A 13,650-nucleotide genomic window follows, 5' to 3' on the forward strand; every position below is an offset into this window, starting at 1 on the left:
ATGATGGCCAAAATATAAATACACATCCTGAGACTTCTCAACTCAAAACCATTGGGCACATTGAGTCATTTGCCAGGTCTTACTTATAGTATATACATGAGCATTGTTTCCAAAAAAGGGGTAACACGAAGGTATTATGCTCAAAAACAGTGAATAGGTGCATTGTTGTAAAAGCTTGGTACCAAAAAAAAATATGAAAATTCAACATCTAGCAGGATTCCATCAAACCATAACTTAAAATCAGTAGTCAAAATTTCAATTTATAATATTACATTTTAAACTAGTTAACCAGACCACATATTTTAAATGTTGAATAACTGTTCCTCTCTAGATTATTATTAATGTGTATGCTATTGTATTGTAGGCAACACAAGTTGGAAGAAGCACTGCTGTTTTCAGGCAGATTCACAGATGGCCTTCAAGCCCTGATGGACTGGCTATACAGAGCTGAACCACAGCTAGCTGAAGAGATGCCTGTTGGTGGAGAAAAGGACCTTGTCACAAATTTAATGGACAAGCATAAGGTAAATAATAATATTATTAATAAGGTAAATAAGTATAATAATAATAAAGTAGGGTGCTTTTTCATCTATAGAATATTCGTGGCATGTGTCAATCAAAGGACAGAGCACAAAGTGATTAACCTCAGTAAGTCAGTTGCAAAACTAGGCTATAAAGCAGGAACCTCTTGGTAACAAATCCGTGATCGTTTTTTTTTTTTAAACTTTTGGAGTATTATTTTACATTTTGTCAATTTAATGTTTATTTTCAAATTTTATTTTTATGTTCTTTATTTAAAAATTAGGGAATTATATTTGCATTATGTATCATTTATGTAGAGTGGAGGGCCTTTCCTTTAGCTATCTTTTGTCGGTGTTAACATTTCTTGTGCTGTCTTTCAGACTAGGTCATATCCAAGACAAGTCTTTGTAGAAGGACTGGTATTAGGACAGTTGTCTTGGGGGTGGGCTTCAACCACCAATAAAGCACTGCTTTTCGCTCAGGATCCACATTGAGTTCATATAATTCAATAATTGCCCCCCAGAAATGCATTATCTAAATAATTGATCAATGTTATCTTGCATCTGTCATTTCAGAATCTATTGACACTGGCTCATCTTTAATGTACCCAAAGTGTTATAGTACTTGACCTCTGGACTTGACTTGTGACCTCCAGCACAGATGGAGCAATGTTATAAGAATATAAGTGTTCAAATGTCTCTCAACATCAATACTACTACTACTACTACTACTACTACTACTACTACTACTACTAATAATAATAATAATAATAATAATAATAATAATAATAATAATAATAATACATGGTTTTCAGCTTTTTGAATGCATGTCTGGTTGGGAGAACACCAGTTATTGCAAGATGGACCAATAAGTGCCACTGCTGTGTTATTTCAGGTTTTCCAGAAGGAGCTGGGCAAGAGAGCAGGTTGTATAAAGACCCTGAAGAGGTCAGTGAGGGACTTGACCAAGAGCACCAGTGCCGACTCGCAGTGGCTGCAGGAGCAGATGGTGGAGCTGGAGGCGCGCTGGGAGGCGGTGTGCAAGCTCTCGGTTTCCAAGCAGGCCAGGCTTGAGGCAGCTCTCCAACAGGTAAGAAACATTCATAGTGATAATCATACCTCGAATAAAGTGAGTTATAGTCAGAGGTGTAAAAAGTATTCAGAAGTCATACTTCAGTAAAAGTAATAATATTCTATCAAAAACTTACTCCAGTAAAAATAAAGTCTCCCATTCAAACAGTACTTGAATAAAAGTAAAAAAGTAGGTACTTTCAAGAGTATTCAAGCACCAAAAGTAAAAGTAAATTGTGATTTTTTTTAAGTGAATGTGCATGTGTTATGAAGAGGCATGCAAGAGATTCATTTGATGTTTTAATCCAACATTTAATTTTTCATAAATTATCAAGGTATTTTACTTTTATGGTTCTTCAATTTTATCTTGAAGAAAACCACATCTAACAAAAATAAATGTTATTTAGGCACATATCTGGAAATTACTTTCATTTGTATTCACTGCTAACAAAGGTTAACATTGGGGGATTTATATAATAGCCTATTTTGAGTTTTTTCTTAGCAAAGTCACTGTTCACACAGACACACACACACACCAATAGTTGTATAATAAAACACAAAATCAACAATATAAAATATATACCCCTGTAGTGATCACATTTGTTAATGTAATGTATTGCACTGTGGTGCAGGAGACTGCAGGAGATTCATATTCACACATATATATGAATATGAATATAACTCAAAAGCATCTGTGCACTGCAGTGTCTTCACTCTAATGAGATGCTGGCCCAAATAAGGCAATATATATAATAAAACATTGATTTTGTAGCTGCACTCTCACTTATTAGGTATTTAGACAGGACTCTTGTATTACAAAAGTTTCATTTTATTGAATAACAATGCCTTTCGACAGTAAGTGAGAATGTGGATACAAAATCAAATTTTCATTATATATATATATATATATATATATATATATATATATATACAGTGAGGGAAAAAAGTATTTGATCCCCTGCTGATTTTGTACGTTAGCCCACTGACAAAGAAATGATCAGTCTATAATTTTAATGGTAGGTGTATTTTAACAGTGAGAGACAGAATAACAACAAAAAAATCCAGAAAAACGCATTTCAAAAAAGTTATAAATTGATTTGCATGTTAATGAGGGAAATAAGTATTTGATCCCCTATCAATCAGCAAGATTTCTGGCTCCCAGGTGTCTTTTATACAGGTAACGAGCTGAGATTAGGAGCACTCTCTTAAAGGGAGTGCTCCTAATCTAAGCTCGTTACCTGTATAAAAGACACCTGTCCACAGAAGCAATCAATCAATCACATTCCAAACTCTCCACCATGGCCAAGACCAAAGAGCTGTCCAAGGATGTCAGGGACAAGATTGTAGACCTACACAAGGCTGGAATGGGCTACAAGACCATCGCCAAGCAGCTTGGTGAGAAGGTGACAACAGTTGGTGCGATTATTGGCAAATGGAAGAAACACAAAATAACTGTCAGTCTCCCTCAGTCTGGGGCTCCATGCAAGATCTCACCTCGTGGAGTTTCAATGATCATGAGAACGGTGAGGAATCAGCCCAGAACTACACGGGAGGATCTTGTTAATGATCTCAAGGCAGCTGGGACCATAGTCACCAAGAAAACAATTGGTAACACTACGCCATGAAGGACTGAAATCCTGCAGCACCTGCAAGGTCCCCCTGCTCAAGAAAGCACATGTACAGGCCCGTCTGAAGTTTGCCAATGAACATCTGAATGATTCAGAGGAGAACTGGGTGAAAGTGTTGTGGTCAGATGAGACCAAAATAAAGCTCTTTGGCATCAACTCAACTCACCGTGTTTGGAGGAGGAGGAATGACCCCAAGAACACCATCCCCACCGTCAAACATGGAGGTGGAAACATTATACTTTGGGGGTGTTTTTCTGCTAAGGGGACAGGACAACTGCACCGCATCAAAGGGACGATGGACGGGGCCATGTACCGTCAAATCTTGGGTGAGAACCTCCTTCCCTCAGCCAGGGCATTGAAAATGAGTCGTGGATGGGTATTCCAGCATGACAATGAGCCAAAACACACAGCCAAGGCAACAAAGGAGGGGCTCAAGAAGAAGCACATTAAGGTCCTGGACTGGCCTAGCCAGTCTCCAGACCTTTATCCCATAGAAAAACTGTGGAGGGAGCTGAAGTTTCGAGTTGCCAAACGTCAGCCTCGAAACCTTAATGACTTAATGACTTTTTTGAAATGCGTTTTTCTGGATTTTTTGGTTGTTATTCTGTCTCTCACTGTTAAAATACACCTACCATTAAAATTATAGACTTATCATTTCTTTGTCAGTGGGCAAACTTACAAAATCAGCAGGGGATCAAATACTTTTTTCCCTCACTGTATATATAAAATGTGTTGTCATTATGCATGCCATCTTAAAAACTTTTGTTTTTAATAAAGTATAAACAACACCGTGGACATGATTTCGGGATCTTTTCTCATATACAACTATACTATTTATTATTATTATTTCTTGGCACAGATGCCCTTATCCAGGGCGACTTACAAAATATAAGTGCAATACAGAGTTCAAAAATACAGCTCAGTACAATCATAAAACATTACAAATTCAAATTTATATAATACAGCATAACACTGTAACGATACAGGCTTTTTGTTTGCCATATCGTCGTGGGAGTCCACCACCAATGGCAGGAATGACGCAGAGGACGCAGGGTTAACCACAACAGGATCTTTACTGAGAACACAGTGATGCTTCAGGATGGAGCGCCCATCTATCTCACCACACCACCCTGTCTGTCGCTCTGCACATACTGCTAACTTCTACTCATGGACGCAAGAACCGGCCACCCCTATTTATGTCCTCTAGCCCCGTGACTGGCTCCCCCAATCACGGCGCCTCCCATATTCCTGCGCAGGGCCGACCTTTAACCCCGGAATTTCCCCGCTGTAACAAGCACGCTATAAACAGCGCATAAGGGAGCATAGGGGAAATCAAAATAATACAAGTACTAGTAACGCAAGGCAAGTAGTGTGATAAAACGTTTTAAAGTGCTATCTTACAGGAAAGTAAAGGACTAAATTGCAAGTACTTTCTGAAAAGATGTGTTTTGAGTAAGCGCCGGAAGGAGGTATATTTATATAATAATAAAGTTAATATGTAAAATAAAAATCACATGTAATTATGCATATTATGTATTAATACTGTATCTTTTATGCACAGCTGTCATTAAAGTAAAGCTGCTGTGATGTTCACCCACACATTGTCTTTTTAATGGATTTGTTTGTCTTTTAATTTACAATGATACAGTAATGGTTATTGCTGTGCCTCATAAACTAACTTCTCGTCGTCTGCACTGTATGTTATGGGGCGCATGCGTATACTGTGCGTGTTTCCACGTGGGCTTACGTCACTTCTGATTGGTCAGATTCTTTCCAGTCACGGCGAAAAATTCTAGAAAGTAGACCGTTTATGCCTCAGCGGTGATAATTGTCTTTAAAGCAGTGTGGAGCTCCTACTGAAATACAGGCAGTTCTACAATTTCCACTCCCGTCCAGTGTGAAGAACCAACACACTTTATATTCCTATCTGAGCAAGACGAGCCTTTAGAAGAATGCGACTGTTACTCATTTTATGATACTGTTAAGGTCGGAGACATGAACCACATTAGGGAAATCTCTTTCCGGCCCGGCGGCAGGATTAACTCGCAAGGGGGCATGAGAAATAACTGAGGGGGCACAACTATTTTCGGTCGATGATAACACAGGATGTACAATAATCGATATTACAATTACACAATGTTTTTGAACAGCTGTCAAGTTTTCAAAATGACAATGCAAGAGATTTGTCACATAAAAAAAAAATGCGGTGACAGATACCGTTGCCACCGGCAAAAGCAGGAGCGGGTGGGGGGGGGGGCACAAACATGTTTTTTTTTATTGAACTGGTTATAGGAACTGTGTATTTAGATTCTTAAAGTATGACCACCAGAATTGTAAGCTAATTATTGCTTCAACTGTGTTAATATTTTAAGGTAAATATATAATTGATGTAATAGAGGTAATGAGGAGACAGTTCTTGCATGAAAAAGCTAGACTCCTACTCCTAAATTCCTATTGCTGTTACACCAGACTCTACTCTACATGAGGTAAACATGTCTAAAGCAATTGTCAATTTTTTCTCTAACAACGCCCCAAAAAATAAACAACTTAGGACATGGTAATAGGAATTGTGATGTGGGCTTTGGGAGTTTTATTCATATACTTAAAACAAATTAAAATCTATCTGGTGGAATCAAACAAAGGTATGATAGTGTTATACAAAAAGTAGGATAACAGGTTACATTGTTTTTTCTTAACACATTTTGTTTCACATCTTCTCTCCCCCTCATCCCTGGCAGGCAGAAGAATTTGACTCTTTGATCCATTCATTCCTTGAATGTCTCTCTGAAGTGGAGAGAGCCCTGAAGTATGGTGTTCTTCCTGAGGAGGAGTGTGCTATATTGCAGTTTCATAACCAGCACCAGGTAGGAGTGCTTCTGTGACAGTTTTGTGTAGGTAAAGTGGATGGATGAATATCTATAACTTATCTATATAAGTCTTAAAAAGATAACTGGAACATGATTTTTAGTCTAATTCACAGCAGTGTGAACAGTGCAATACACGTGTGACAGGCACAGGCCATCTAAAATAATACTTGCTACTGACTATTACTTCAGTACATGCATTGAACTCTATCTGTGACAATTTCTAACCCAGCATTATTGAGAGTGTTGTTAGTGTTGTGAATGACCAGTTGATGGTGGAGTTCTTCTGCTTTCTGCAGGAGCTGATGAACTCCTTGCATTGCCAGGAGATGGAAGTGGAGTGCATCAGATCACTGGGAGAGGAGATCCTGTCCTGCTGTCACCCTGACTCTGTCATTACCATCAAGTCATGGATCAATGTGACAAAGACCCGCTTTGAGGAGGTGAGCTATCCGAGGCCAATGTTAGAACTTCTCTCATCAGCTTTCTTCAGCTACACCTGGGTCAAAATCCCACGCTGCCTTATATCTGCCATTCTTCAGCTCTTCTGTGATTTCTTCCATTTCTCTGTTGCTCCAGGTCCGGGCTTGGGCTCGGCAACAAGGCGAGCGTATCCAATCCAACTTGTCTACTCTAGAGGCTGAGAAGGAGGAAATGCAGAGACTCATGGACTGGATTTCAGCTGCAGATGAATCTCTCACCCTAAGGGACCAGGAGCCTCTGCCTGAGAGTATTGATCAGGCTGAGGAGCTCATCACACAACACATGGTATTGATTTAAACTCTCTGCAATTATTATTTTATATATACAGTTAGGTCCATAAATATTGGGACAGTGACCACACCACAATGGATTTGAAAGAAAACAATCAAGATGTGCTTTAAGTGTAGACTTTCATCTTTCAGTTGAGGATAGTTACATCCAAAATGGGTGAACGGTGTAGGAATTACACCCATTTTTATATGTGGTCCCCCCAATTTTAGGGGCTGAAAAGTAATTGGACAAACTAACATAATTGTTGTGAGTTTCAATTGTGGAGTTTCAATACTTGGTTCCAGTCAATGCCTGTCTGAAGTCTGAGGCGATTCTAGGGTATGTGGGGGCCCCAGGCAAAATAATTCCTGATGGCGGGGGTGGAGTTTTCTCCCGTGAGAGCAGGGGTGGGGGGGGGGGGTCAGAGTTTTGCCAATTTGGGCCCCCCCCTACCCCCCCTTCGACGCCCCTGAACCCATAGACATCACCAGATGCTGGGATTCTTCCCTGGTCTGTACTGCAGCTGTCATTAGTTCCTGCTTGTTCTTGGAGCATTTTGCCTTCAGTTATGCTTTAGAAATCAAAACAAACCAATCAGAGATATAGCAAAAACTTTAGGTGTTACCAAATCAACTATCTGGTACAGTCTTAAAAAGAAAGAATGCACTGGTGAGCTCAGGAACACCAAAAGGCCCAGAATGGAAAACAACTATGGTGGATGATAGAAAAATTATTTCCCTGGTGAAGAAAAACCCCTTCACAACAATTGGTCAGATCAAGAACACCCTCCGGGAGGTAGGCATATCTGTGTCAAAGTCAACAATCGAGAGAAGACTTCACCAGAGTAAATACAGAGGAAACAGGAAGACCAGATTAGAGCTTGCCAAAAAACATCTCAAGAACCCTGTACAGTTCTGGAACAACATCCTATGGACAGATGAGACAAAGATCAACTCTCATCTCTTCAAGAGTATGGAGAAGGGAAGGAACTGCCATGATCACCTCATCTGTGAAACATGTTATGGCATGGGCATGTATGGCTGCCAAGGGAACTGGAACTGGTATTCATGATGTGACTGCTGACAAAAGCAGCAGGATGAATTCTGAAATGTTTAGGGCTATCTGCTCAGATTCAGCAAAATGCATCAAAACTCATTGTATGGCGCGTCACAGTGTAGATGGACAATGACCCGAAACATACTGTGAAAGCACACCCAAGACTTTTTTAAGGTGAAGAAGTGGAATGTTCTGCAATGGCCAAGTCATTGGATTGGACCTGAATCAAATCGAGCATGTATTTCACTTGCTGAAGGCAAAACTGAAAGCAAAATGCATCACCAGGGTCAGCATCTGGTGATGTCTGTGGGTTCCAGACTTCAGGACAAAGGATTTGCAACCAAGTATTGAAACTCACAATTTAATTCATGATTATGTTAGTTTGTCCAAATACTTTGGCCCCTAAAATTGAGGGGACCACATCTAAAAATGGGTTTAATTCCTACACCGTTCACCCAATTTGGATGTAACTACCCTCAAATTAAAGATGAAAGTCTACACTTAAAGCACATCTTGTTTCCTTTCAAATCCATTGTGTTGGCATACAAAGTCAAAATGATGACCTAACTGTATATACAGTAAAGGATAGATCACATGTTGCCAACAGAGCAAGTAACTGCTCAAGCTACACACCACATTAATAGTAATAATATTTCAGATGCTATGTTCTTGTCTAATTTTTCACATTCTTAAACCTACTTTGGCAAGATTTATATATATGCACATTATATGTGTCACCCCTGCCTTGACCTGCTTGGGGTTTCTTACATTTCTAGCAATGCCCTCAAACTCCTTCAGATGGCTGGGTTCTTTGATCTTCTTTAGTTTTAATGCAAGTTTATGTTTTGTGTTTAGGATTAGCTTTACTCCTTTGTGGGCTCTGTGTGTAATGGTAGATTTCAGCAGCAGAAATTGAAATTGTTTATTGGTTCAAAAGGGATAGGACAGTGATGTCAAGCATAACCATACAAGCAAGTCTGAATCGCATACATTGTATGTACATTTGCAGATTGATAAATCACCCCATGCCAAGCATCAGAATGTTAAACTTTATGAATTAGCTGATTCATTAGTTATGATTAATACAATTTCTTGATTGTAATTTAATCATTTTGATCTCAGCCATGATGACACATTCAGCTTAGTCATATTATTATTTAAATCATATAATATTATTTAAAGTATTTGTAAGATTTAAGGATTTTAAAAGATTAATTCAGGAAAGGCTGCACTATCTAGAAATAGTGCTTTCCTATCTGAAGACTTTAAGAATATATTAATTTTATGTATTCAATGTTGTAATATCCCAACAACCATTAATTCAGCTTAATATGACTTTACTCGCTTTTGCAGGTTTTCATGGATGAACTGAATCGGAAGCTGCCAGACATTGAGAATGTTACCAAGTCCTGCAAACAGAAACTTATTCCCAAACCTCAGATAACACCCACACGTAAAACTCCAGCCAGTAAGTTTCAGTGTGTTATTATGGGCCATTGAAGAAATAAATCAACTCAATGGATATTTTGTTAAACATACAAACTGTTCAATTGTAATGTATTATTTAAACTCATATTTATGTTGTACTGTTACGTCAGTCTGAAGAATTTAAACAGGCATTCATTTGATTCATTATGTTACTGTTCATATTGTATCTAAGCAGGGAAACTTACAAAAAATCCTTCAACTATTAACATTATATAGTTAAACAAATCAGTTATCGGTAATGTCATCCTAATAATCATCAACTTTATTTTATGCATCATTTGAAATTCACTTCATTTATTATTTTTATTATTATTTATTATTATTTTTGACATTTGATAAGGAAGTCAATAAGCAAAACAAAGCTAAATGTAAGCAGATAGTATATGCCTTTGAAGTTTTCATGGTTTGAATTATAGTTTACTACACCTCTCCATGTTTAACACTAAACCACTTTCCTGTGGTTTTATCATTCCTGTCGAATGCTATAGTAAAGCGGGATGTGCACTGTGTCTTCAGAGATTTTTGCATTTGTTTTTCCTGCAGAGCGGAGGAGTACTGTGAAGTCCCAGCCCACCACTCTGATCCCCCTAGAGCACCTGGAGCCACAGAACCCTCAGCTCAGTCAGCTAGTAAACCACTGGCAGCAGCTATGGCTCTTGGCCCTGGACAGGCAAGGTCGACTTCAGGAACACCTGCAGAAGCTTAAAGAGGTGCCATAAAGCTGCTTCTTATTAAAAAGAATTTTACAACAATGTAATGTGAACAAAGTATATTTGTATATAATCACAGAATACATAGAATTTGACCACATAAAAGATGGGAAGATGACATAATACATTTTGTGTGACATGGGAAAGGTAAGCTATAGATCGAGCTGTAGAGTGAAGCTAGTGGAAACATCTTGGGGAGGCCTTCATTCAGCAATGGATTGATATAGGTTGATGACAATGGTGATATATACAGCTTTGGAAAAAATTAAGAGATCACTCCAAGTTCAGAAATCAATGTTAAGTGGTCTCTTAATTTTTTTCAGAGCTCTATATATTGATATATATAGTCAGTGTGGTCAGAGCCCCTGATGGGATTTAAACCTTTCTTTCAGGCACACCTTTGAGCGCCCCATTTCGCACAGCCTCCCCAGCAGAGCTATAATAACACCATACTAAACTTATACAATATGAGCCCCATTACACATATACACTGATCAGGCATGGACTCCACTAGACCTCTGAAGGTGTGCTGTGGTATCTGGCACCAAGATGTTAGCAGCAGATCCTTTAAGTCCTGTAAGTTGCGAGGTGGGGCATCCATGGATCGGACTTGTTTGTCCAGCACATCCCACAGATGCTCGATTGGATTGAGATCTAGGGAATTTGGAGGCCAACTCAACACCTTGAACTCGTGATTCATCAGACCAGGCCACCTTCTTCCATTGCTCCATGGTCCAGTTCTGATGCTCACGTGTCCATTGTAGGTGCTTTCGGCAGTGGACAGAGGTCAGCATGGGCACCCTGACTGGTCTGCGACTACGCAGCCCCATTCGCAACAAACTGCACTGTGTGTTTGACACCTTTCTATCAGAACCAGCATTAACTTTTTTTAGCAATTTGAGCTACAGTAGCTCGTCTGTTGGATGGGACCACACGGGCCAGCCTTCGCTCCCCACGTGCACCAGTGATCCTTGGCCGCCCATGACCCTGTCGCTGGTTCACCACTTTTCCTTCCTTGGACCACTTTTGATAAGTACTGACCACTGCAGACCGGGAACACCGCACAAGAGCTGCAGTTTTGGAGATGCTCTGACCCAGTGGTCTAGCCATCACAAGTTGGCCCTTGTCAAAGTCGCCCAGATCCTTACGCTTGCCCATTTTTCCTGCTTCTAACACATCAACTTTGAGGACAAAATGTTCACTTGCTGCCTAACATATCCCATGCACTGACAGGTGCCATGATAACGAGATTATCAGTGTTATTCACTTCACCTGTCAGTGGTCATACTTTTATGGCTGATCGGTGTATATGAAATAGCCAGCAATTAAAACCAGCACATATTAGTAAACAACTCTTATACCAGCCTAATATTCAAACACAAAACACAAAACATAAAATCCATGTACATTATCTAAGTACCTGCTTCTTCATCTTGCAATGAGAGTCAATAGTGTAGCACTACTCAGATGGCTGAAGGAAGAATCAGAGATAATACCTAGTATCCCATCAGTAACAGGGTCACAGATAATTGGGCCACCCAGAATCTCTCAACAACTCAATCGCATCTAGCCCAGCCCACACTTAAAATATTTGAGTAAAATCAGCAATTGGTCATAAGTTCAGTTTGAACAACTCAGGAGCCTTATAGCTCAGCTGATACAGTGCTGTATTTATTTTAAACAATTTACCATTTTGAAATAACAATACTTCTCAGATGTTTTTTACTTAGAAGTAACAAAAGCAGAATGTTAACACTGACTACTGAAAAGCTTTGAGCTGTATTAAAGTAATTGTATTTTGTAATTGTAATTTTCTTAATCATGTCTATTTTACACCCTAACAGATGGAGGAGTTTGCCAATTTTGATTTCAGTGTTTGGCGTAAAAGGTACATGCAGTGGATCAGCCACTTGAAGTCCCGAATCCTGGATATTTTCCGTGGCATTGACCGAGATCAGGATGGCAGAATTAGCCAGAGGGAGTTTATAGACAATGTCCTGGCATCAAGTAAGATACTTTCACCTGCTTACATATCTTACCCACACAATATGATGCTTTTTTCCCATGTATTCAGTAGATATTTATGATAAAGGTATTTAATTAATGGTATACATGATTCCATTTGTATGTGTATCAAATTAAATATTTCTGTGAGTCTTAACAGTATAGTTGAATATACCAACTAATTTTAATACATTTCAAAATAAAATAATATCCTGTTTCACAAATATATTCACTTTGAAATCAGTTACTCTCAGGCTGGAAAAGCTTATGTGTGACATCCTCAAGGACCAAATGAAAGGATCCAAGTGCAGGCTTAGATATGAAGCAGATAATACGATAAGGGCAAAACGAGAGAGAGATAACAAGGACAATCCAAGGTCAATCGATCAGGCAAACTAGTTAAACTAGCTAGTAGGGAGATCCAAAAAGGGGTAAACGAGAGAGGGGAGCAAAAGGTCAAATACACGGTTAAGCAAACAAGAAACAAGGCTCGGAATTGATCCAAAAGAGAATGCAAGACTTCACAAAGAAGCTAGGAAACAGAGGGGTTTAAATACTGTGTAGCAAAGAGGGTTTGAACTAGGTGAATGAATGACTAACCAATGACAGGAGAGGAGGACAGAACAGATGCACCTGGAAGGAAAGAATGTGGAAGAACTGGTTGAACTGGACAAAGGAAAGGAGAAGCATTAGAAGCATGTATTGTATATGTTCCAGTTATATATTTCTACCTTATATTTTCAACATATAAAATAAATAGATGCATTATATATGCTGTGGAATATATGTTTCTATGGTGTGTATACGATATAGAGCTGATTTAGTGCTACATTTCAAAAGGCACGTATATAAATAATGTGAGCACTATTGACTCACTTTATCATATGAAACTCTGCTCTTTGTGTGACTCAATGTTGTACATTCTCCAGACTAAACAGGTTGGACTACTTCACTGTGAGGAAAACCTCACCCATTACATGTTTTTGTTTAATGAACCAGCAATTCTGACATTGGCATTGACATTGTGTTTCCTTCAATTGTTTTTGAAAACTATTAGAAACAACACTATTCCAAGTAAATCTCTCTCTCTCTCTCTCTCTCTCTCTCTCTCTCTATATATATATATATATATATATATATATATATATATAATTATTATTATTATTTATTTTTTTTTTTTCAGAATTTCCAACCAATTCATATGAAATGACAGCTGTTGCCAGTATCTTTGACATTAATGGTGATGGCTTCATTGATTATTATGAATTTGTAAGTGCCCTCCACCCTAGTCGGGATCCTTACCGAAGGGGTGCTGATGCCGACCAGATCAATGCAGAGGTATGCCAGAAGGAGTGGATATTGACAGTGGTTTGATACCATACCTGCAAACATATCAGTGCAGGATGTGACTGAAATCTATGGCTATATTAGGATGAAAACTCAATTTTCAAGACATTCTGTTGACATATGCTGTTTCATATTTTCTAAACTTTAATATTATTTTATTCCAGGAGTAAACAATACAGCAATTCTGATGGCTATTCAGCCTTGTGCT

The 13,650-nt window shown here is 38.7% G+C and overlaps 1 protein-coding gene across 1 annotated transcript in view; it reads left to right on the forward strand.

Annotated features, from left to right (window-relative positions):
- The window catches only part of LOC136759576 (plectin), a 348,280-nt gene that overhangs the window by 316,188 nt on the left and 18,442 nt on the right, over nt 1–13,650 (forward strand). The window contains exons 64-72 of the mRNA XM_066714579.1: nt 365–524; nt 1,417–1,611; nt 5,959–6,084; nt 6,384–6,527; nt 6,664–6,852; nt 9,247–9,361; nt 9,925–10,091; nt 11,936–12,098; nt 13,279–13,433. Coding sequence (XP_066570676.1) covers nt 365–524; nt 1,417–1,611; nt 5,959–6,084; nt 6,384–6,527; nt 6,664–6,852; nt 9,247–9,361; nt 9,925–10,091; nt 11,936–12,098; nt 13,279–13,433 — 1,414 coding nt within the window. The remainder of the gene's footprint in view (nt 1–364; nt 525–1,416; nt 1,612–5,958; nt 6,085–6,383; nt 6,528–6,663; nt 6,853–9,246; nt 9,362–9,924; nt 10,092–11,935; nt 12,099–13,278; nt 13,434–13,650) is intronic.

Source organism: Amia ocellicauda, chromosome 10 (assembly GCF_036373705.1).
Source record: "Amia ocellicauda isolate fAmiCal2 chromosome 10, fAmiCal2.hap1, whole genome shotgun sequence".
In the NCBI taxonomy this organism is placed as follows: domain Eukaryota; kingdom Metazoa; phylum Chordata; class Actinopteri; order Amiiformes; family Amiidae; genus Amia; species Amia ocellicauda.